The 25,493-nt window shown below is 35.1% G+C and overlaps 1 protein-coding gene and 1 long non-coding RNA gene across 3 annotated transcripts in view; one reads left to right on the top strand and one right to left on the bottom strand.

Annotated features, from left to right (window-relative positions):
• LOC127553707 (uncharacterized) overlaps positions 1-2,933 on the bottom strand; it is a 55,899-nt gene extending 52,966 nt beyond the window's left edge. For both annotated transcript variants that reach the window (XR_007951809.1, XR_007951810.1), the window contains exon 1: positions 2,689-2,933. This is a non-coding gene — a long non-coding RNA (uncharacterized LOC127553707). The remainder of the gene's footprint in view (positions 1-2,688) is intronic.
• On the top strand, positions 144-22,782 carry LOC127553703 (regucalcin-like). The gene is made up of 7 exons (XM_051984620.1): positions 144-1,160; positions 4,491-4,668; positions 11,880-12,062; positions 17,267-17,482; positions 19,938-20,069; positions 20,601-20,755; positions 22,326-22,782. Exons 2-7 carry the CDS (start codon positions 4,506-4,508, stop codon positions 22,374-22,376), a joined length of 900 nt encoding a protein of 299 aa, XP_051840580.1. The 5' UTR covers positions 144-1,160; positions 4,491-4,505; the 3' UTR covers positions 22,377-22,782.
• Positions 22,783-25,493: the final 2,711 nt, after the last annotated feature.

The raw sequence follows: 25,493 nt of genomic DNA, 5'->3' as shown, positions 1-25,493 counted from the left end.
GGAGAGGGAAAGTTGGAACAGAAGGTTTTGCAAGGGTCAATGTGGAAAAATCACCCACGCATGTATTTTGTTAATAAAAAGCTCTAATAAATAAACAAACAAACAAATAAATTCACAATTGTTAACTCTTTGTTCTTATTAAAGCCAACATTGGCTGTTGAGTTTTTCTTCAATGATAAATAAAATATTTACAGGATTTGCTTGTCTTGATTTTAATCTCTATCAGTATACTTCACTCCAAAAAGTAGCAGGTCTTGTGACTAATTTATGCTGCGTCCTATTTCCTATTTTGTTTTCAAGAATATTTTCTATCTTTTCCATTTAATATCTTTTGTAATTTTTTAACATTTTAAATTTCAGCATTGTAGAAAATGAACCAAAATTACAAAGCAAGCTAATTAAAACTAAACCAAAAAAAAAAAAAAAAAAAAAATCACAGTCCCCATGTCTTAACTCTTGAAATCCGACTTACAAAGGAATTGTGTATATTAACTTTTCCCTTCTCTCTCCCCGCCCCGCCCACAAATGCTTTTGATTTGAGCAAGAATAACCTTCAGATCCCTTGTAATTTTTATATTCGCCTAAGTTTCTCCGGTTATTACCACCCCTACAGATCTTCATCCCCCAAAAAGAAAGGATTTCCTTCCCCGCCCCCACAAAAACAGCCTACACTAGAACTAAGACCCAGGGAAGTTGGTTTCTGGCAGGAGGAAGGTGCATTGCCCTTTAAATGTGTATCAAATCCTTTCTCCAGTGCTTTCACGACAACCCGGCCTATGCCTATGCATTGCCAGGGAGAGCAGCTGCTGGCTGGTGCCAGTCAGATCCCTGCTTTTATAATAGCTAGGCCAGTAGCTGAAGACTCCCGAGACTATTGGAATTGGTTAGAACGCCTTCGGTGAATTCTACGACTCGGTCTTCTCTCTCTCCCTCTTTCCCCCCCATCACCCCACCCAGCTAGCCGGCTTCTGAATCTGACTCCTCCAGCTTCACCCCCAAAGCCGAACCCAGATTTTTGTTCACGTGCTGTCTGCCGGCACCCTCTCGGAAGGGCTGGCCCACGGTAACTCCTCCTGCTTGTGGTGAAACCAGAAACTGAGCTACAGGCATAGATTGGATCAGCATTGAAGGGAAATTCCCAAGGGTCTTTACGCAGGCAGGTACATCCCTTAAATTTTTTCGTTAAGCTTCTATAATCTGGCTTCTCTGTCTCATTTCTGCCTGCAACTTCAGACTTCCCCTCGTATCAAGTGCTTCGTTTCTGGAGATTGTCCCTGAAAGAGGGGTGATCTTTAGAATGAATCTCTTGACCCAGTTGTGCAACCAATCTGAAACATACAATTACTGCCAGTTTCCCTAACAGCTTGTTCTTGAAGGCTAAAGTATTAAAATTGCAAAAGCTGTTCCTTGTGTCTGGGGGCGGGGGGAGGGGGAGAGGGAAACGTAGAGCTTAAGTTTATGTTCCTGAGAGTTATTAGAAAGAGATATTTGCAAAGCCATTTTAGAATTAATATGCCTAAAGGTTAATCTTGTCAAACACTTGTCAGGGACTGGATTTATAGTCAGATCTCATTTCAAATTTTGCCTCTGAGGCTTGCTACCTGGGTGAGCAGTTACAAGTGCCCATCAATTAGAACAAGAGTTGTTTCATAGACATCTCAAAATCCACATGTCCAAACCAACTCATCATCTTTCCTCTCTTCCATCTTTCTGATATCACTGTTACTATTCAGGTCACCACCATCTTCCCAATCCCTGGAGCTCATAATCTCAAACGTCTTTGTCTTTCCACATTTACTCTTCCTACGTATTCTTGTCATTTTTTTTAACTTTCTCATCAAGAATTTTTTATACTTTATGTCCCCTTCCCTCTACTCAAGGGTCACCACTAGCTTAAGAGCAGTTTAAGAGCAGTTCAATCATTTTAATCTTGTCTGACCCTGCTGGGGTTTGCTTGGCAGAGATACTGGAGTGGATTGCCATTTTTTTAGCTCATTTTACAGATTAGGAAACTAAGGTAAACAGGGTGAAGTGATTTGCTCAGGGGGACATAGCTAGAAAGTGTGAGAGACTAGGGAAAGTGAGTCTTCCTGACTCCAGACTCCCACACTGTATTCACTTCACTAGTTTAATAACTAGGTTACCAAAGTGAATGGAGGTTGAGTCCTGAAGTCAAGAAACCTGAGTTCAAATGTAGCCTCAACATTAATTAGTTAGGTGATTTTAGGCAAGTCACTTAATCCCTATGTGCCTTTCTAACTCTATATATCAGTATAAAAATAACTACTTTCTAGGGTAAGTGTAAGGATGAAATGAGATAATATTTGTAAAACATCACAATGCCTGGCATATAGTAAGCAATACATAACTGCTACCTATGATGATAATGATCATGATGAATTATCCTCAGTTCTGGTCTCCATCCCTTTTTGCTTGTACAGTTGCAACAGCTTTCTCATTAGTCTTCCCCTTGTGTCTCTCCACTCCAAGCTATCCTCCCCAGCTGCCAAAATGATTTTTTTTTAAATGGCAGTCTGACCATGTTTTCCCTTTCCCCCATCTCCCTGCAATGAGCTCCAGTGGTTTCCAGTTACTTTTTAAAATCATATATAAACTCTGTTTGGCTTTCAGAGAACTTCATAATCTAGACTCTTCCCACTTTTGCACTTTTTTGGATTTTTTACTCACCTCTAACACTTTACAGATCAGCTTACACTGGCTACATGCTGTTCCTTGTACATGACACTCCATCTTCCTTCTCCATAGCTATGCCTGAAATGCTCTGCCCTTTCAAGTTTGCCTTTTTAGTTTCCCTGGTTTTCTTCAACTTATCTTAAGTCTCACTTTAGGTTGTAAGCCTTCCTTTCGAATAAACTTTGATCAGCTACAATCTTCTTTTTACCTAGTTGTTGATATGTTTCTCCCATTGGAATGTAAACTCTTTGAACACTATACACAGCAACAAGATTTTATAATAATCAATAATGGACTTCGCTCTTTTCAACATGGAAATAATTCAAAGGCAATTCCGATAAACTTGTGAAGGAAAAAGCCATCTGCATTCAGAGAGAGGATTATGGAGACTGTGAATGTGGGTCAAAGCATAGTATTTTCACCTCTGTTGTTGCTGACTTGTTTTTTCTTTCACATATTCCCTCCTCCCCTTTTGATATGATTTTTCTTGGGCAGCATGTCAAATGTAGAAATATGTTTAAAAGAATTGCACTTAGAAGAATGTCTAGGGGAGGAGGAAAGGGGAAGGGAGGGAGAAAAATTTGGAACACAAGAGTTTTCAAAGATGAATGTTTAAAACTATCTTTGTATGTATTTGGAAAAATAAAAAGCTATTTGAAATCTTAACTAAAGAATGTAAACTCTTTGAGGGCAGCCCTTAGTGCATACCCTATAATCAATTAATAAATAATTTTTGTTGACTTTTGACTGACCTTGGCCTAGTCACCTAATTTGTCTGGGCCTCAGTTTCTTCATCTGTAAACTGAAGGTGTTAGACTAAAGGACTTCTAAATTCTCTTTTAGGCAAGATCTATGATTCTATGATGTCAAAAGCAATTAATACTTATTTTTTGTCCCTGTCCATGTCTGACTCTTTGTGACCCCTTTCAGGATTTTTTAGAAAATCTACTGGAGTAGTTTACCATTTCCTTCTCCAGTTCATTTTACATATGAGGAAAATGAGGCAAACAGGATTAAGTGACTTACCCAGGGTCATATAGCTAGGAAGCATTTGAGGCTGAATTTGAACTAAGGTCTTCCTGACTTTGTGTTCTATCCATTGTACCACCTAGCTGTTTTGTTTAGTATTTATAATCCTAAATTATACTCAAAAATTGAGAAAGAAATCTCTTTAGAAGAGAGGTATCAGATTCTGGAGAAGGGGAAAACCAAAAGGCTAGATTTGGAAGAATTTAGCTGAACCATCCTCTGACAGCTTTAGAAAGATAAATAACTACTTTAAAGATAACATTGGAAAGATAGTCTTTGGATAGGGAAATAGGAAAGAGCCAATTAGAGGACAGTTTGCTTTAAGCAGAGGTAATAGGAGAAGAGACATTTCAGTGTCGGATACAGAGTATAAAAGGGAAGCTCTCAGTCAGTTGCAGCCTTCAAGAACCTAACTTCCTGAGTTCCTGAGCACAACTTTTGAAAGTTGTATCTTTGCTTTCAATTGTTTTTAAGTCATTTAAAAATCCTTGGTAAGTTGAAATGTTTGCTGCTCTAGTCTGGGGTGGAGGAGGAAGAGTATTGAGACTCTCTTTATTGGCTGTTCCTTGTTTTCACACTTGAATTGAGGTCTTCCTGAGTCTGCCATGCATGGTCTTCTTTTTTTTGCAAAGTGCCTCCCACACTGTCTCTGCCAGCCTGTGGTTTGAACTGATTAAAATTATTTTGAATTTAGCTGTTATTTTTATGCCAGGTGTTTGAAATCCTGGGTATTCATGTTGCCTTTGATCTGTGTTTGCTGGTTTTAGGTCTCTGTTCTGATCATGTCCTCTATTAAGATTGAGACCGTTGTTCAGGACACCAACAGGTGTGGAGAATCTCCAGTGTGGGAGGAAAAATCCAATAGTCTCCTATATGTGGATATTCCATCTAAGAAGATTTGCCGATGGAACTCACTCACCAAGCAAGTGCAGGAAGTTATTGTAGGTGAGGAGATTTTTTATTTAAGAAAGTACCTGTTATAACCACTAATCTTTTCTTCTAAAGAAATGGTCTGAAAACAAAGCTATATCTCTGGACTTTTTTTCTTAACAAACTTCGATCTAATTTTTTAAAATTGACAGTTAAAAATTAATCTGCTGCTTGTGTTGGGTATCACTATTTTGATCTTTTAAAGTGGAATAGAAACAACTGTTTCCCTTGCTCTCAGAAGAAGAGATTCAAAGTTTCTACTTTTGAAGCTACTTTATATCCAGAAGCTGAACTCCCTAGTCTATGTAGTAGGTTTATGTATAGTAATGTATTGATCTCTGCACCTGGTATCAGGAAAACCGTAGTTCAAATCCTATTTCAGATTCTTATCCTAACCAAATTGTTGTCTACCTCAGTTTCCTTATCTAGAAATTGGGCAGCTGGGTGATGTAGTGAATAATGTGGAGCCTGGAATCAAAAAGATTCATCTTCTTGAATTTAAAAGTTGTTTGACCCTGGACATATAACTTCAGTTTATTTGAAAAGTACAAACCATGGGAGCAGCTAAGTGGTGCAGTGGATAGTCCTAGAGTCAGGAGCACCTGAGTTCAAATCTGCCCTCAGATATTTAACACATCCTAATTGTGTGATCTTGGACAAGTTACTTAACCCCAATTGCCTAAGGGGGAAAAAAATTATATATATATATATAGGGAAAGACCCTCAAGGTTTCCTGCCAAAGTAGAATTGATTGCTATTTACATTATTTATTTATGTATTTTAGATTTTTTTTGAACTATTGAAAGTAGAGATTCTTTGCTTCAATTGCTACCTAGTCTCAATCACTGAATGCGTATGACCTCAGTCAAACTGAGATCTGTTGAAGACCCTAGTTTAAAAAGATCAAGTCTCCCATTGGATCCAGGCCATCTCTAGTTGTCCTGATCTATATCTGGTCACTGATCCCAGATGATTCTGGAGGGGAAAGTGAGACAGGTGGCCTAGCACAGCCTTCTCTTACTTAAATCCAATTCACTTACGTGCAATGGCATCACCTCCCTAATGTCATGTTCCTCTTTGAGAATGAAGGACAAACAATAACAACAATCATTAATGAAAATATCAAACATGTTTGCATAGTGTTATAAGGTTTACAGAGCATTTTACTAGGAACAACTCTATAATGCAAGTACTATTATTGTTGAGTTGTGTCTGACTCTCAGTGATCCCATTTGGGCTTTTCTTGGCAAAGATAATAAGAGTCATTTGCAATTTTATTCTGCCAGATCATTTTACAAATCAGTAAACTGAGGCAAACTAGGTTAAGTGACTTGCCTGGGATAGATTTGAACTCAGGTCCTCTTGGATCTAAGGCTCTATTACTTTGCCACCTAGTTGCACATAAAATAAAAATTTTGAAAAATAGGATTATAGCATTTGCTATCATAACCTGCTATTATTTTCTATATAGCAATCATTTAATCCTGTTTGCCTCAGTTTCCTCATTTGTATAATGATTTGGTAGAAGAAAATTGCCAACTACTCTGGCATCCTTGTCAAACAAATTCCAAATGGGGTCACTAAGAGTTGGACATGATTATTTTACATTTGAGGAAACTACTAGTTCTTCCAAGAGACCAAGTCATCTTTCTGTGGTCACAAAGGTCGTTAAGGGGGAGAGCTGGAACTCCTACTCTAATAACATCCAGTGCTCTTTTCACTAGATCATGATGCAGTAACAAGTCCTTAAAGAAGTACTAAAATCTCTGAGAGGAATGAATGAGAATGGCTCTTTCTCAGAAGAAGGATTTGTCCTCTGAGAATTGAATTTCAGTCAGAAAAAAATAATTGAAAATCATTTGGCACATGAAGCCTACTGACAATTTTCCCCCCAAAATCAGAGCAATCACAGCTTGTGTTTATGTAGGACCTACTATGTGTTTGGCATTCTGCTAAGTGCATTATAATTATTATCTCATTTCCCCCCCCTCATAATCTGGAAGATAAACCTTGGAGAGAAATGCTAAAATTTTCATTAATTTTATAGTTGAGGAAATTAAAGGGAAAGTAACATGTCCAGGATCACGCAGATAATAAAGTTCTGCTGGTGTTGAACTCGGGTCTTCCTGAATTTAGGTCCAGGATATTTTCTACCACACCATTTAGCTACTTGTCATTTTTAAAAGTTTGTGTAATATTTTTTCATTTTAAAAAATTGTTTTATTTTCTGTTTATTCATCATTTCTGAATATTTCTCTTATACTTCCTTCCCAAATGAATCATCCCTTGTAACAAAGAAATTTTTAAGAGACCTAAAAAGGCTGTTCAGCAAGACAGACCAACAAATGGAGTCTACCTGATGGTATTTGTAATATTCGATGCCCACAGTGCCCCACTTCTACAAAGGAGCAGGGAAGAAAGGGACATTAAAGCATAAAACTGAACTATGACTTTTGGGACAGCTCATTTTCACTTAAAATTTTAAATTCAAAATTGTACCCCATAATATGCTAAATTTTCCATTTTCCTTTTAATATTGAGGGGCAGGTGGAGACAGACTGGCAAGTTATGAAGTGAATCAACATATATATATGTGTATGTGTGTTTAAAAATATAGTGAAGAAAACAACATTAATGCTATATTTTGCATTTAGGTACAAGCCTAGTAGGAATTCTTTTTATTAATTTCTCAGTAATCTATATTCAAGCCTTGTCTGCTTCAGAGAAATGCCCAGACAAAAAAGTTTTCTCATGTCCTCAGACATCTCTCTAACAAGATATTTTGAAGTAACATGGGAATATTAAATAAGGCAAATTTCATAACATGATAAAACATAGTTGCACAGTTCAAAGTGAATATTTTACTTTATCTGAGGAAACAATGTCACATGTTTCAGGAATGACCTTGGAAAATCCTGTCCTTCAAATCAAATCTCATTGATCACATGATACAAGAGTTCTCTCTGGTCTGGTCACTGATGACCTGAAGTAATTAGAGAGACTTCTTCCCTCTAATCAATATCTTAATCCTTTCTGGGGAAGGAAAGAGATCTAGAGCTCTTAGGTCTCTCTTTCAGGAGATCAATTTAAGGCCCTTTGACCTTGTCTGACAATCTTAATTACTTCAAGGAAGAGAAGAGGAGCAAGACATTGTTTTATAAAGACTAATAAAGATTTAAGATTATTTCCAAAACTTCAGAATCAGATCATTTAAAAATGCTTTCTTAATTTTTCTAAAAGCAGGAAAAGGGCCTTTGCTTCCACACACATATATTGGTATGCCTGTCTACATGAAATAAAACTAAAACATAAAACATTTTCTGGAACAGAAGAATTATTTTATTAATTCATTCTAAAGCAGTTGCTAGCCTTGGGCAAAAATTTTAGTGAAGCCTGTCAGATACTTCTTTGAGGATCCTTTCCTCACTAGCAAATAGAAATAATAACAATAACAATAACTAGCATTTACCTAGGGTCTTGAGGTGTTCAAAGAATTTTACAAATACTATCTCACTTTATTCTCACAACAATCCTAGAAAGCAAATACTACAGGTGGATTGTCCTCATGTCCCAGTTGGAGACAAAGACGCAGAGTACGTTATCACGTAATTAGTAAATGTCAAATATGGGAAATAGAAGCTCAGATTCTTGCGTCCATCAGTCACTTCCATATCTTTTTCTGGCCTCTAGCTAGGAAACCTGCTCCCAGGAAAAACTGAAGTATAGATTAAGCACACAAAACACAAGGCCTCAAGGGATATTTGCCTTTTAACCGGAGATGGAAAAAGTTTCATCTATTAACTGACCAGTGGGAGAGGTTTTGAGATAAGGTTCTAGGTTCTGAAATTACACAACAGAAAGCAAACTATTTACCCTGCTGGATGTTAGAACTCCCACCAGCTTTTTTAAAGACCTCACAGGACAGTGAAAAGAGTTGTGGATTTTGAAGAGTCTCTGAAGTCATCTTGGACTGTCACATGATTTGGGACCAGAGACAGGTGCCTTAACTTCCTCATCAATAAAATGCAGATAATAGTTAAAATTTGGGGATGCCTTATATATTTGAGGATCATCACTATTTAGTAATTTAATTTTCAAATTTCATCCAATTAGATATTTTAAGTGATATTTCTCTTGTCAGATTGTCTTGGAACATGAAGAGAAAAGGGAGGCCCCCTCCACATACCCCTGTTCTCTAGCAGAGAAGCAAATAGCAAAGTTGGACATGTGCATAAATGGGCTAAATATGTCCATGAAAAGAAAACACTATGTTTGTGGTGTCTTTGTGATAGATTCCATTAAATGAATAATTTTTCTCAAATTTCCCCAACCAATTCCCTCCCAATAGATATATATATATATATGTATATATATTACATATGTGCATATAAAGGTTCCTCTATGTGTGTGTGCATATATATACACATATATGTGTGTGTGTTGGATTTAACATGTATCTTAACATATTTAACATGTATTAGACTACCTGCCATCTTGGAGAAGGGGTAGGGGGAAAGAGAGAAAAATTTGGAATAGAAAGTTTTGCAAGAGTCAGTGTTGAAAAATTTCCCATGCATATGTGTTGTAAATAAAAAGCTTTAATAGAAAAAAGAAAGGAAAAAAATATGTGCGTGTATGTATATATATATAGATGTGTACATGTATAAATGATGTGGACTGACTATCCCCATCAGGAAGAAGCCCATCTGGCTATTATCAGGCATAACCAAGGCCCAGACTATCCTGTTTGTTTAGAGTGATTATAAGGATAGAACTCTTTATTATTATTATTTATTGTCTATTCCTCAAGCCTCTGTTTATCTTTAAACAACCTTTGAAATATTGATCAGCAAATCTTTAGACAGATTTGGGACCTGTCTGGGACCAAGTTTTCCAGCTGTCTCCTCTCTTGATTTCCCTCTCTGAGCTTCCTGGCATTTCTCTTACTTGATCACTCCCTCTGAGTTCCTGCCTTTGCTTCCCTGGTTTTCTTGAAAAAACTGCAAGGCTATATTTCCCCTGTAAAAGATCTGCTTATGATGAAGATCTTTGCTAAATTCTCTTTTTAATCACTTAATTTTTTTTAATAGTAGCTTTTAATTTTCAAAATACATGTAAAGATGTTTTTCAACATTCACCCTTGAAAAATTTTGTGTTCCAAATTTGTCTTCCTTCTCTCTCTCCAACCCTCTTCCTTAGACAGCAAATAAACCAAATAAGTTGAACATGGACAATTCTTCTAAACATATTTCCACATTATCATGTTGCACAAGAAAAGTCAGATCAAAAAGAGAAAAAAATGAGAAAAAAAACCTTCTAAGTTCTTTTCAGGACTAAGCCCATTATGAGATACTCTCTTTCTCTCCCTCATAGTGCCATCCCTTCAATGGCATCTTTGTCCTTACTCCAGCTAATATTCTTGCTCCTTTTGAATTGGGATAAAATTTCATAACTACAAGGGTAAGAGTAAGGTTACTTTAAGTTGTAAACTTTTTTTTGAGGTGGAGGATAGGGTAAGATATTCCTTTTGATTTATCAGTAGTACAAAGAAGAAATAACATCATATTTGCTCTTAAATAGCTTCTCATTGGAAAGATTAGACACATTCATCTATGAATAAAAGATTCAAGACAGAATGTGATAGAAGTCAGGTATGTCCTTTATTTAATTTGTTTTGTCCCAAGCCAGGTTTAGCCTTTGGTATCCATGTTGTTAAGACCATGACAAAGTTAACTTTGTGTTTACTATGGATTCCCCATAAGATAATTGGATCTTTATTTTAAAATAATCTTTAACCAAGTGTAAGCAAACTTGAGCAATGTTGTCAGTCATTTTTGCATTAGGAAATGGCATTTCTCAATGTGTACAGTCAGACTGATATGTAGCAATCAGTAGACCAAGAGAAAATGTCATGATATAGAGATTAGTATAAAGTCATAAGAAGAAAATGTGTTCATCTAAGGATATTCTTATATGATCAGAGATGCTGTCATTGATATGGTATGAATACTGGAGTCAGGAAGATTGAAGTTCCTGTCTCACTTCAGATATCCACACCCAGATTGTTGTTATTTGTTTCTGTTTTGTCTGATTCTTCATGATGCCATTTCCTTCTCCAGTTAATTTTTAAAGATGAGAAATAGAGATAAATAGATTTAAGAGACTTGCCCAGTCACACAGCTAGTGTTGAACCCAGGAAGAAGAGTTTTCCTGATTCTAAGCCTAGGCTCCATCCCCTGCACTACCTAGCTGTCCATAAACATTGGGCAAGTCATTTAAAATGAATAAAACTTCGATTTCTACATCAATAAAGTGAAAATAAAGGCAGCTAGGTGGCATTGAGCTTGGAATCAAGAAGATTCATCTTTGAGTTCAAGTTCAGTCTCAGATACTTAATAGCTGTGTAACCATGAACAAGTCACTTAATCTCATTTGCCTCACTTCCTTATCTGTAAAAATGAGCTGGAGAAATAAATGACAAATCACTCTAGTATTTCTGACAAGAAAACCTTGAATGTGGTCACAAACAGTCAGACATGATTGAAAAAAAAAAACTTCTTAACAAAGAATAATAATAGTTCCTCTTCATAGAATTATCATGTCTTAAATGAGACACTGTAAGTAAAGAGCTTTGTGAACCTTAAAAGTGTCATATAATTGCTTTATTGTTATTAACTTATTTATTTATTGATAATGTGTTGATTAAATAGATACCATTAAAAGGCATCATATTATTTGGAATCATATTCTGCTCTACTACTCATTACCTGTCTGACTTAAAGCAAGTCATTTAACTCTTCTGGACCTCAGTTTACTTACATATATAAAATGAAGAGGTGAGATTAGATGGCCACAAGATCAAGGTTGAAATCCATGATCCTATAAAAGAGATGTTCTCTGAAATTCCTTCCAGTAATAGATCTATGAACCTACAAAATTCTTTGCAGTAGGGATGAAACAAGAACATAGCACTATAGTTCAAAAGCCATAAGGCCTCTTAGAAGTGTACTAATTTAACCATCTTATTTTGGATGTGAAACCTGAGGCCCAGGATAACTAAATAATTTGGCCAGGACCATATAGGAAATGAGTACCTGAGGTAGAATTTGAACCCAGGTCTTCTATCTTCTGAGCCAATGCTCTTTCCATTTATACCACTGTACTTAATGTTGGGCATTTTGTTTATTCTGCCTTTTGATCATGTGTGTTTGTTTTTGCAATTACAGATAGTCCAGTCAGCTCTGTGGCCATTCGACAATCCGGTGGATATGTTGCAACAGTAGGGACTCGGTTCTGTGCTTTGAACTGGGAGGACCAATCATTATCTGACCTCTTTTCTGTGGATAAAGATAAGAAAAACAACCGGTTCAATGATGGAAAGGTGGATCCAGCTGGGAGATACTTTGCTGGTATCATTTTTACTTTTTGATATTTGCTTTTCTGTTTGTAGGGGAAAACTTGATTACACATGTTGAAGAGAAAGAAAATAACTTAATGACAAAGTTTCTTCGTGAAAGCATTCCTCAGCTGTGTCACTGAGGCAGGAACTGGGTTCTCAAAGGTTTTATGAGTAGACAGAAAACGAGTAGGAAGAAACAAGCAGGAGAAAGCTTTGAGGCAGATAGAGCAATAGACTGGGAATCAGCCTGGGTCAATTCAAGAAGGTGTATCACCAGTTGATGGATTTTTCTGGGCTACAGAAATCCCAGAAAAATTGTTTACTAAAGCATGGGTGGCTTATTAGTTAGAGGATAGAATGTGTATGTTTGTGTTTCTGTGTCTATGTCTGTATCTGTGTGTGTCTGTGTGGCTGGTGGTAGAATTCTGGGTCACTACTTGCTACCTGTTAGAAGAAAGAAATTGTCTCATTGACAATAAATCCTGTGGAGCTATTGTAGTGAACTGTATTTTTTTTTATTTTCCTGGCTTTGATATCCCTCTTGGGTTGATGGTGGCTATAAGGAACAAATACCTCTTCCTATGGCCCACCCTGACTAGCAATGACAAATCCTAGCTGTTCCACTTGAGTATAACCCTGATCCAGACTCTCTTATTTTTAATTAAAGCTTTTTTATTTTTCAAAACATATGCATACATAATTCTGCAACTTTAGGCCTTGCAAAACCTTGTGTTCCAGTTTCCTCCCCCACTTCTTCCACCTCCCTCCTCTAGATGGCAAGTAGTCCAATGTATGTTAAACATGGTAGAAATATGTTAAATATGCATGCATATTTATATAATTATATTATTATTTTTATTATATTTGCTTGACCTATCCAAGATCATTTGATATTTTCCCAATTATTTAGATCTGACTTTATTTGTATGGAATGTGTTTTGTAGTTGTTTTCATATAGTTCCTGACTTTCCCTTAACAGATAGATTCCCAAATATTTTATACTATCGACAGTTATTTTAAATGAAATTTCACTTTGTATCTCTTGCTCTTGGATTTTGTTGGTGATGTGTAAAAATGTTGAGGATTTATGTGGATTTATTTTGTATCCTGCACTTTGCTAAAGTTGTGGATTGTTTCAAATAGTTTTTTAGTTCATTCTCTAGGGTTCTCTATGTATACCATCATATCATTTGTTTTCCTCATTACCTACTCCAATTTCTTTAATCTCTTTTTCTTCTCTTATTGCCAAAGCTACATTTCTAATACAATATTGAATAGTAATGTGATAGTAGGCAACTTTGTTTCACCTCTGATCTTACTGAGAATGATTCTAGTTTATCCCCATTAGATATGATGCTTGTTGATGGTTTTAGATAGATGCTACTGATTATTTTAAGGAAAAGTTCATTTATTCCCATACTCTCTAGTGTTTTATATTAGGAATCGATATTGGATTTTATCAAATGCTTTTTCTGCATCTATTGATCATATGGTTTTTGTTAATTTGATTATTGATATAGTCAATTATGTTAATAGTTTTCCTAATATTGAACCAATTATTCTTGGTATAACTCCCATTTGGTCATGATGTATTATCCTGAGGATGACTTTCTATAATCTTTTTGCTAATATTTTATTTAAGATTTTTGCATCTATTTTCATTAGGGAAATTGGTCTATAATTTTCTTTCTCGGTTTTCATCCTACCTGGTTTAGCTATCAGTACCTTGTCTGTATCATAAAAGAAATTGGCAGGAATCCTTCTTTCCCATTTTTTCAAATAGTTTGTATAGAGTTGGAATTAATTGTTCTTTAAACGTTTGGTAGAATTCACATATAAATCCATCTGGCTCTGGAGATTTTTTCTTAGGGAGTTGATTAATAGCTTGGTCTATTTCTTTTTCTAAAATGGGACTGTTTAAGTAATTTATTTCCTTTTCTGTTAATCTGGCCAATCTATATTTTTGTAGTTATATCTCCATTTCACTTAGATTATCAGATTTATTGGCATAAAGTTGGACAAAATAACTCCTAATTATTGCTCTAATTTCCTCTTCATTGCTGGAAAGTTCTTCCTTTTCTTTTTTGAGACTAACAATTTGATTTTTCTCTTTCCTTTTTCTAATCAAATTAACTATTGTGTTGTTTTTTTAAATAAAACTAACTCAGTTTTATTTATTAATTCAATAATTTTTTATTTTTAATTTTATTATTCTCTCCTTTTATTTTTAGAATTTCAAGTTTGGTATTTGATTGGTGGGTTTTAATTTGTTTTTTTTCCCCCCTAGCTTTTTTAGTTGCAAGTCCAATTCACTGATCTACTCTTTCTCTATTTTATGCAAGTACGCATCTAGAGATATAAAATTTCCCCTTATTACTGTTTTGGCTGCATCCCACAAATTCTGGTATGCTGTCTCATTATTGTCATTCTCTTGGATGAAATTATTGATTGTGTCTATGATTTATTGTTTTATCCATTCATTCTGTAGATTATTTAGTTTCTTTAGATTACATTATATTAGTATTATTTAGATTATTTAGTTTCCAATTGTCTTTTGGTCTATTTTCCCCTGGCTTTTTATTGAATGTAATTTTTATTGCGTTGTGATCTGAAAAAAAAATGCATTTGTTATTTTTGCCTTTCTGCATTTGATTCTGGGGTCTTTATGCCCTAATATATGGTCAATTTTTGTATAGGTTCCATGAACTGCTGAGAAAAAAGTATACTCCTTTGTGCCTCCATTCAATTTTTTTCAAGATCTATCATACTAACTTTTCTAGTATTCCATTTACCTCCTTAACTTCTTTCTTATTTATTTTGTGATTCAATTTATCTAGTTCTGAGAAAGCAAGGTTGAGATTCCTCAATATTATAGTTTTGTTTTTATTTCATCTTGCAGTTCCTTTAGGAATTTGTGTGCTATATCACTTGGTATATATATTTAGTATTGATATTACTCATTATCTATAATATCCTTTAGCAAGATACCGTTTCCTTCCTTATCTCTTTTAATTAGATCTATTTTTGTTTTTGCTGCCTTTTTTTTTTTACTTCTCCTGAAACATAATAAATTCTGCTCCAGCCTTTTATCTTTACTCTCTATGTGTCACTCTGCTTTAAATGTGTTTTTTGTAAACAACATATTGTAGGATCCTGGCTTTTAATCCAGTCTGCTATCTGCTTCCATTTTATGGAAGAGTTCACCGCATTCACATTGATAGTTAAAACAACTAATTCTGTATTTCCCGCCATCTTATTTACCCCAAATTATGCTTTTTTTCTTTCCTTTCCCCCTTTCCCTCCTCCCCAGTATTTTGCTCATGAGCTCCACTTGCCTCAAGGAGCTCTCCCCCTTTATAGCCTCTTCCTCTTTCTTATATCTCTCCCCTACTATTTCTCTGTTCCTTTCTATTAACCTCCCCCATTCCTTTTCCTTTGAAAAGTTGGGCAAACATTCTGGAGAGCAATTTGGAACTATGCTCAAAAAGTTATCAAACTGTGCATACCTTTGATCCAGCAGTGTTACTATTGGGCTTATATCCCAAAAAGATATTAAAGAAGGGAAAGGGACCTGTATGTGCACAAATGTTTGTGGCAGCCCTTTTTGTAGTGGCCAGAAACTGGAAATTGAATGGATGCCCATAAATTGGAGAATGGCTGAATAAATTGTGGTATATGAATGTTATGGAATATTATTGTTCTGTGAGAAATGACCAGCAGGATGAATACAGAGAGGCTTGGAGAGACTTACATGAACTGATGCTAAGTGAAATGAACAGAACCAGGAGGTCATTATACACTTCAATAACAATACTGTATGAGGATGTATTTTGATGGAAGTGGATATCTTTGACAAAGAGAAGATCCAATTCAGTTCCAATTGATCAGTGATGGACAGAATCAGTTATACCCAGAGAAGGAACACTGGGAAATGAATGTGGACTACTTGCATTTTTGTTTTTCTTCCCAGGTTATTTTTACCTTCTGAATCTAATTTTTCTTGTGCACCAAGAGGACTGTATGGATCTGCACACATATATTGTATCTAAGATATACTTTAATATGTTTAAAATGTTAAAGTGTATGAGACTGCCTGCCATCTAGGGGAGGGGGTGGAGGGAGGGAAAGGAAAGGTTGGAACAGAAGTGAGTGCAAGGAACAATGTTGTAAAAATTACCCATGCACATGTTCTGTCAATAAAAAAGCTATAGATAAAAAAAAAAAAGTTGGGCAAAATAACTCCTAATTATTGCTCTTAATTTCCTCTTCATTGGTGGAAAGTTCTCCCTTTTCATTTTTGAGACTAACAATTTGATTTTCTCTTTCCTTTTCCCCAGCAACTTCCTTATAAGGTGAGAGAAGTTTCTCTGTAAAACCAAATATGTCTAATATTTTCTCTTTGAGTCAAATCTGATGAGAGTAAGATTTACACAATGTTCATCCCCTTCCTTCTTTCCCTCAATTATAATAGGTTTTCTTTTCCTCTTTGTAAGTTGTAATTTCCCTTATTTTTCCTCCACTTTCCCCTTTTTCCAGTACAATCCCCTTTCCACCTCTAGTATTTTTTTTATATTATAACAGTAAAATCAAATTATACATGCACCCTCTGTATATACCCATAACAGATTTATAGTTCTCAAGAGTTCTTTTCTTTTTACCTTTTTATGCTTCTCTTGAGTTCTATATTTGGAGATCCAATTTTTTTTTTCAGCTCTGGTATTTTCATTAGAAATAAATTAAATTCACCTGTTTCATTGAATGTCCATCTTCTTCCCTGAAAGAAAATGGTCAGTTTAGCGGGATAGTTTATTCTTGGCTGCATTCCAAGTTCCTTTGTCTTTTGGAATATCAGATTCCAGGCCCATTCTTTAAGATGGAAGCTGCTAGATCCTGAGTAATCCTTATTGTATCTTCAGTATTTGAATTGTTTCTTTCTGGCTGCTTGTAATATTTTTCCCTTGGTCCTATAGTTCTGAAATTTTTCTTGGAGTTTTCAATATTTCTTGGAGTTTTCACTTTGGGGTCTCTTTCAGGAGATGATCAGTGAATTCTTTCAATGGCTATTTTACCTTCTGCTGATCCAGAGTTTAAGAGTCTCTGGACCTCAGTTTCATCATCTGTAATAGTAGAGGGCTTAGTGCTAAATCTGTAAGCCTAGGATGTTTGGTGGCAAAATATATCATGTCATTACTCATAGCCTTGTGATCTTTGCAGGTACCATGAGTGAGGAGATTGCCCCTGCAGTACTGGAGAGGCACCAAGGTTCCCTCTATGCTCTCTTTCCCAATGGCATTGCAGAGAAGTACTTTGATAATGTGGACATCTCCAATGGCTTGGATTGGTCCTTGGATCATAAAATCTTCTATTACATTGATAGCCTGTCTTACTCTGTGGATGCCTTTGATTATGACTTACAGACAGGAAAAATCGGTATGGATATTTTTTCCATTATTATGTCATCTCTGTGCTATTACTTTTTTTTTTTTTTTTTTTTTTTGCTGCTGAAAGTCACTGTCAACCTTTCTCCCCAGTGTAAAGATCAAACTCAATTGGATAGTAACTAAAGAACTTTCTAAGATTGAGAATGTTATGGGACCTTTTGGTGATGTGGGTCATTATTATACAGATTTGAACAGAGGGAAGGTTAATTAATAATCATTTAAATGGGGGCCAGTGAATACCTTCATTGTAATACTGGCTTTTGTATGCAATAGTGAAGGAATGAAAGAATACAGTCTTGAAACACTTATTACTAGCTATTGCTTTTGTTGTAATATTCAAGTATAGTTGTGTTTTTAAAATTTTTTAAAAAATGGAATTATAGATGGTGAAATCTGGGTATAGCATAGACCAAATAGCTACATGGTATGAAAAGAAGTTAGAGATCTTCAAAGGCTCTTCCAATAAAGTACACATCCTGGAAAGTCCTGCCAAAGTAGGAAGGACTTTGAGTGTGGAATGTGAAATGAATTGTGTGCATTTATCACAAGGACTAGCTTAGCTAATTTTGGAGAGGCTTATTAATCAAAGTTTCAGTATTAGGTCACTAGTTATTTACCTATAACAATCATTCACAAAAACCATCCAAAGGTGTGAATTCTGTGTAAGTGAAAGGTAGCATCCACATTGATGAAATTCTGCATCTTTTGAAAGATTGGCATAATTACAAAACAATTAGTCTGTATTATACAAGTTAGCGATTATTGGCACCAGCTTTCCACATTGTGTTTCTATTGGATCTAGTTATATCAGTGTTCCGCCAAAAGTCTATTAAACAAGACACATGAAGTTGAAGACAGTTATCCTTTCCACATTGATATGTTTCCCATCATCATTTTTATATATCATAGGTCAATATAAGAAACTAAATGGGAATTTGAGGGGAGTTTTGCAGACAACATGAAAAGATGAGCAAACAACAGAGAAAAAGTTTAGAAACTCAAACATTCATAAAATATATGAATAATCTTATACAATATCAATATATTTTATCTTTTAATATCATAATAAGTCAGAGTTCTGGTAGGAAGGGAGGGCCAAAAATTTTTATGCAGATTTTCCAGATCATGGGGGAACCACACCCCTTATTCCTGCATTGTGGAAAGGATAACTGTAAAGGAAAGGTATCTAAAGTTAGATTGTAATGGTGATTTTTCATATATTGATTCACTCTAGCCAGTTTTAATAAGTAGGAGAACTGAGCTAAAATATTCTGATTCTGTGATTTCATTTAAAATAATGGGGACAAAAATTACTTGGATTTAAAAAAAAATTAACAGTTTATTTTCTCTCCCTCTTATCTCTCTCCTCTTCCCCTTCCTTTTTGTTTTTTTTTTTTTAAGGAAAAAAAGGAAAATCCCTTTATTAAATAACAGTTAAATAAAACAAATTCTTGGGTGATTTAAAACAGGTGTTGATGCCTTTTTGCTACTTGGATGAATTTAATAGGCAATATTTTTAAAAAGAAAGGAATCGACTAGAATCTCTTTTAGAAGTGAATTTTGTTTCTTAAAGAAACCAGAATTCTCTTTATTCGGATGTACTGCAATAGAAAATCTACCAGCACAGATGTCTGGCTCTAAAAATAAGGCTCTTGACTTATTTTTTCTCCTTTTCTCTCACATATCATATTTGATTTTTTTTTTCATGTTGAACTTTTATTTGACTATATCCATGTTCTGAGTTCAGGAATATGCAGTTCTTCTACAGATCCCTTGGGTTTGTTTTTGTTGTTGTTGTTTCGATTCTCAGGGTCAGTTAAACCAACCAATTTTAAGCTTTATAATGTACTTCTATATACATACATACATATTTGAATTATTCAGTAAATACAGCTTCATATTAGTTTGTATACAATATTAATTTCGTGGTGATGTTGTTTATGTGGGCAAGATTCAATGCATTACTAGATTAGAGTTAATTTAAATATCTATACTATGACTTAAAAATCCACAAGAAATATTCCCCTGGGTTGCACAATATAGATATAACTATGAGAATCTGGGCACTTGAATACAGATCAATCTTAAAAATGGCTCTCAGTATATTAGTAAGAAAATCAATTACAAGTATTTCATAATTTGTTCCACTACCATTTTTCTTCTCTTCCAGAAATTTTCACAAAACACTGAATAAATAAAATAAAAAGAATCAAAATAAATATATCTGAATCTCCCTTTCTCTCCCTCCCACAAAGAAATAGTTTTGAAAAAAAAAATCATGTGAGTTATCCTATCCATTTGTCTCATAGAATTAAATTCCTTAAGAGTCTGGACCATATGCTATATGGAGACAATACATGATTGATATAGAGAAATTGTAGTAATAAGCCATTTAGAAAAACTATGTAAGATGCTCAGCACTGACATACCTATTCCTACCCTAGCTAACCGCAGAAGTGTGTACAAGATGGAAAAGGAAGAACACATTCCAGATGGAATGTGCATTGATACTGAAGGAAAGCTCTGGGTGGCTTGTTACAATGGAGGGAGAGTGATCCGGTTAGATCCAGAGACAGGTAAGTCTACTGTAAGTTTATTTGTCTAATGAGAACACACAAAAAAATGGAGTGGAATGTTCACTTTACAGTTGAACTAGTAATCTATTATAAAATTATCGTCATTATAGATAGGATAGCCTTTAAAATAAGGACTTTAGACTTTTCAGCTGGCATTTCCTTGGGATCCTATGAATATACTCTTCTCTCATACCCTAACCACATTAGTCTAGTCCCTTATTACCTCTTGCCTATATTATTACAATAGACTCCTAAGTGGTGTCTCCATATCTAGTTTCTTCTCTCTGCCATTTGTTATCTACAGAGCTTCCAAATTGATAGAATGAAAGCTTACATCTAACCATATCAGTCCCTTGCTTTAAAAACTTCTTTGGATACCCATTATTTCTAGAGTGAAATGTAGACCCATTCCAGATCTTCTGACTCCAAATTTAGGAAATGACCTGTCATGGTTATCTCTCTATAAAGAAGTGTGACCAACAGTTGTCTTATCAGTAGAACAGAATTTACAACAAATTTTTTGCTAACCAGGAAAAAGACTTCAAACAGTAAAGCTACCTGTTGAAAAAACAACTTCCTGCTGTTTTGGAGGAAAAGATTATTCTGAATTATATGTGACCTCTGCCAGGGACGGCCTGGATGCTGATGAACTTTCAAGACAACCTGATACAGGAAAGATTTTCAAGGTGATTTGATTTTGTTTTTCTTTATTCCATGACAAAAAAAAAACAAAACAAAAAAAACAAAACAAAAAAACCTTTTCCAAATATCAAAGCAGCTAGTACTCTTTTTTGTGTTTACTTAATACATAGTTTCCCAAAAACTTTAGTTTTAATAATGGCTTGAAACTGCACTAAGAATTTTGGTTCACTCTATCTGTGGCATTAATTTACTCAAATTCTTAATTTGTCTTTCACTAGAGGACAAATAAAAGACATTAGTATTATATAAAAGTGACTACAAATTCTCAAAGGCTACGGGGGCAAAGCACAATCTCTAGCAGACTTTACCAAGTTAGAAAGACACTTTGGGTGTATTGGGCATACATCATTCAATAAGCTTTAAGTTCCTACTGCTCCCACTGCATCCAGGTTCATTTCCAGTCATTCTAATCTATATCTTACCAATGGATACAATGGCTCTTAAGGCTGGTGACTTTACACAGCACCCTCCCCCTTACTTAAATTCAATTTACTTGCATGTCATGGCATCATCTCTCTGATGTCATGGTTCTCTTTGAGAAAGGACAAATAGCAAAAACAACAAGCTCCTACTGTGTACCAGGAACAATACTCTGAGTCCTGAATATGGCAGAATGACACGTTCTATGGTTGATATTATCTTTATGGAAGATGCTGTGAGTGTGAATGTTTTTAGAACCTATTCAAGTTCTTATGTAAATTCATATCCACCAACACCAAGAATTCAAGAAAGTGGAATTTTAAAGATGACAGGAACCTTAGAATTCATCTATCTAATCCAATCCTCTTTTTTTTTTTGCAGAGGAGGAAACTAATAGAAAATAGAGAGTCCATCAGGTTTAGTCAGCAAGCATTTATTAAGCACTTACTACATGCTAGGTACTGTGCTAAGCAATGGGAACACAAATAAAAATAACACAAATAATAAAAATAGGCCCTACCTAAGGAACTTACATTCTAATGAGAGAGATAACAAAAAAGGAAAGTGGGGATATAAGGTAGAGAAAGTCTAGGAGAGGCAGAAATGCAGGTTGTAGAGGAAAGAAGATAGAGCTGACTTGTACCTATTCCTTAAAATAAAGGTCTTGGGAGAAACTAGTCAGTAAGAGTGAGGGGCCAAAGAAGTGGAGGATCCATCTATTATGGGAGGTGCAGTGCTGAAGTGAGTTTCCATGGTGGAAAGATTTCTGGGACATTGCAGATGAGGTCCTTGAGAAGACTATGCCCTAGAAAGAAATGAAGAAGAGCAAATAACATTTTTTTTCTTTTAAAATCCAAGTTAATTACCAGTGGGTGGTAGTTGAATTTATGTCATGTGAATAATGAAGTCTGATTATGCCTCAGATTTTACTAGAGATGCTTAATTTAGTAAATAATATCTTTCTTTAGAATAAGGAAAAACATTTAAGGATAGTGTTAGAATGAAGATTAAAACAAATTTTCATTATTCAGAAAATACGAAAATTATTTGAAAGATATGGGTGGATATTTTTTTTCTTTTATTCCAAAAACTTTTGTTCCTTGTCTAATCCTCTTTTTTTCTTCTTTTAAACAGATAACTGGTCTGGGTGTAAAAGGAATTGCCCCGTTTCCTTTTGCTGGATAAATCTTGAACCCATACAGGAGTAATTTTCCCAGCTCTTTCTATTTACTGGAATCCTTTGCCAGATTTGGATTCAAGGAGAAAATGCCAAAAAATGAATGGTTTGATCTTTATTTGAGATAATATCTAAGGGTCACATTGGAATTGATGAGTTTTTGGGGCTGGTTATTTTGTCCTGCTAAATAAAGAGGCCCAAGAGCACCTTGTGATGTGCATGCTTCATACCTTTTCATGAGCAGTTATATGATATTTAATCACTTCTGTCAATATACTATAAAATCTTCAGCAAAGAAGGCTGTGAAATTGCTAAGGATTATTCTTGAAGCGGGACCACATTAGTTCTTCTATTTTGTAATTATAAAAAGATCTAGGACATGATCTGTGCCCAATAAATATCAATCTACTTGCATGTCTGTTCCATTTTTTATGTTTTAGTTTTAATTATAGATTCTCAGGGTTGCCAGGGACCTGAAGCTCAAGTTTCTTCTACATCCCTGGTGAAAAATCAGCCACTATTTGTAGATTGTCAGTAATGGCAGTTCCTGCCCCGAAGCAGCTTGCTGTCTAGCCAGGAGAGACAACATATGTATGTGGTCTGTATATATGCATGTATGTGTAACTAAGTAACAAGGTAATTCTTAGGGGGAAGGTATAAAATCAAAATGAGCTGAAATTTTCTTCCATGCAATGGTTCTTCATATATGATAGTCATCATGCCTTTCTTCTTTCCCTCCCCCAAAATCTTTTCCCCTTTCCCCCCAAGCTAAACAATACGTATTCTTTATATAATAACCTTTTGAGGGCCCTTCATAAGACTGGATAACTTCTCTGGATACCACCTTATTTGTCAATAAAATTGGTCTATCTAAAAATATGACCTAATAAAAGACCTTTTTGAATGTATTCTCATCTCTGACACATCTTGGCTATGTGACCTTGGATAAGTCATTTAGCCTTTCATATTTATAGGCTGCCCTTCAAAATGATGGACTGCAGAAGATGCCAACTTTTGTGAGTAAAGGGAGTTTCCCCTTCATGGATATGTTCTGAGCTCTTTATTTTATTTCCTTCTCTAAATTATACTGACTGATTGTGTTATAAGTGACTAAAAAAGGTGGTGGTGGTAACTTAAATGCTGAATTAAGCACTTTTAAAAATACATACAGTTTCTGCCATGTATATGAAAATATCTATTTTATTTGGCGTTTGGGTTTAGAATAAAAAATATACCAAAAAAGTTATTTTACCAAACTGACGTGTCAGAATCCTTAGTTTCAGCTGCCATCTACTGGGCTTACTGTGTTACTAATTTATCAACGTGGAAAAATTTTTGAAAAAGACAAGATTCTCAGGTGGCCTTAGGAGTTTGAGAAATTGTTAGTTGGCACCTCTGCCAGGACAAAACCCTTGTTTACAGAAAGGCAGAAAAAGATCCTAAAACCTTTCTAGCTGATCTGTTCCTTTGTTAGATAACATTTTCAGGCGATGTCTTCTTTTTTCAACTTTCCCTCAGGGAAATAATTTTATACCTATTTGCTTGGGGGCACTTGCAAATAGTGCCAAGTCAGGTAGGTTGGTTGGTGAAGGGATTTTCAGTAGTGATTTGAGTGGTAATGATGCTGGCAGAAGAAGTTAGAAGTTACCCTGAAGAGTTGAGGAAAGAAGCTTTAATTTACTCTTCTTTGTAGGACTCTTTCTACCTACCTCATACTCAGCAGAGGGCCAGAAGGCTACTCAAAGAACTAACTGGCTGAGAATAAAAGGCAGAAGGACTACCCAAAGAAGTAACTAGATGAGAACAGAAGCATAGAAGACACAGGGAGGTTTTATATTTCAGAGTAATGGAATCTTGATTTCTCTCAAGCAGTGAAGTCTGGTATAAAGAGTGATCAGTGATCATACAATCAAAATCATACAAAATAATTTGTAGATAGACTCAAAGAGTTTTAGAACTAAGGTGGATTAATAGACTTGGGATGGAAAATGCTCATTGCATTCAGATAGAGTACTATTTTCACTTGCTTTTTTTCTCGTGGTTTTTTTCTCCCCCTTTGATATGATTTTTCTTGCACAATATGATAAATGTGGAAATATGCATAAAAGGACTGTACATATATAACCTGTATCAGATTGCTTGTTGTCTTGGGGATGAGGGAAGGTAAAGAAGGGAGGAAGAAAAATTTAGAACACAAAGTCTTATAAAAATTAATGTGAAAAACTGTTTATGTGTATTTGGAAAAATAAAATACTATTGAGGGGGAAAAAGAACTAAGGTGGACTAAGGGGATATCTAATTAAAAGAAAATAGATGGTTATCAGTTATGGACTAATTGAACAAATTATGGAATGGAGGTGATGTGAGTATGTATAGAATAGAATGAAATGTTACTTTGCAGTAAAAATCAATGTGAAGAATGTGGAAAAGCATGAAAAGACTCAGATGAACTGATACAAAGTGAAATAGGTAGAATAAGGAAAAATATACATATGACGGTAACCATATAAATGAAAAGACTAACAAGCAGCTCCCAAATTCTATATAATTACAATTAAGACCAGCACCAAAGAAGAAAGGAAAAAATGCATCCTTCTTCCTTCTTTGTTGGGAAGAATATGTACATAGAATATTAGACTAAATTAAGATGTTCCTTTGTTTTGCCAACTAGTTTTCTTCTCTCTCTTTAATTCTTTGTTACAATGAATGGTTTTCTGATGGGAGTGGAAGGAAGGGAGAGAAAGAAAAAAGATTTGGAAATGAAGGTAAAATGAAAACCAATGGAATCTTATTTTTAAAAAAAGATCTACTTGAACTTAGTCAAAAACAAAATCTAAGTCCAAGAAGTTAATTGACTTGTCCAAAGTCACATAAGCAGGTAAGTGGCAAGACAGGATCAGAGTCTAGGTTTTCTGGCACAAAATCCGGCATTCCTTATAAAGCACTAACCTTTCTCCTATCACCTGTCAATCTATCACCATTTTAAGCTGTTCCAAGATAGTCAAAGGATGTAGCAGGAGAATATGAGCCTCTGGATGCATTAGCAGCTGTGATCAGCACCGTTAAGCTTTCAATAAATGGAGTAAATTGGTGACTGGAGATTCAGAAATTAATTTTTTTTTTAC

The sequence above is a fragment of the Antechinus flavipes genome, chromosome 3 (genome assembly GCF_016432865.1).
Source record: "Antechinus flavipes isolate AdamAnt ecotype Samford, QLD, Australia chromosome 3, AdamAnt_v2, whole genome shotgun sequence".
Lineage (NCBI taxonomy): Eukaryota > Metazoa > Chordata > Mammalia > Dasyuromorphia > Dasyuridae > Antechinus > Antechinus flavipes.
Note: the sequence above shows the minus strand (reverse complement) of the source record. Positions and strands in the feature narration are given on the sequence as shown.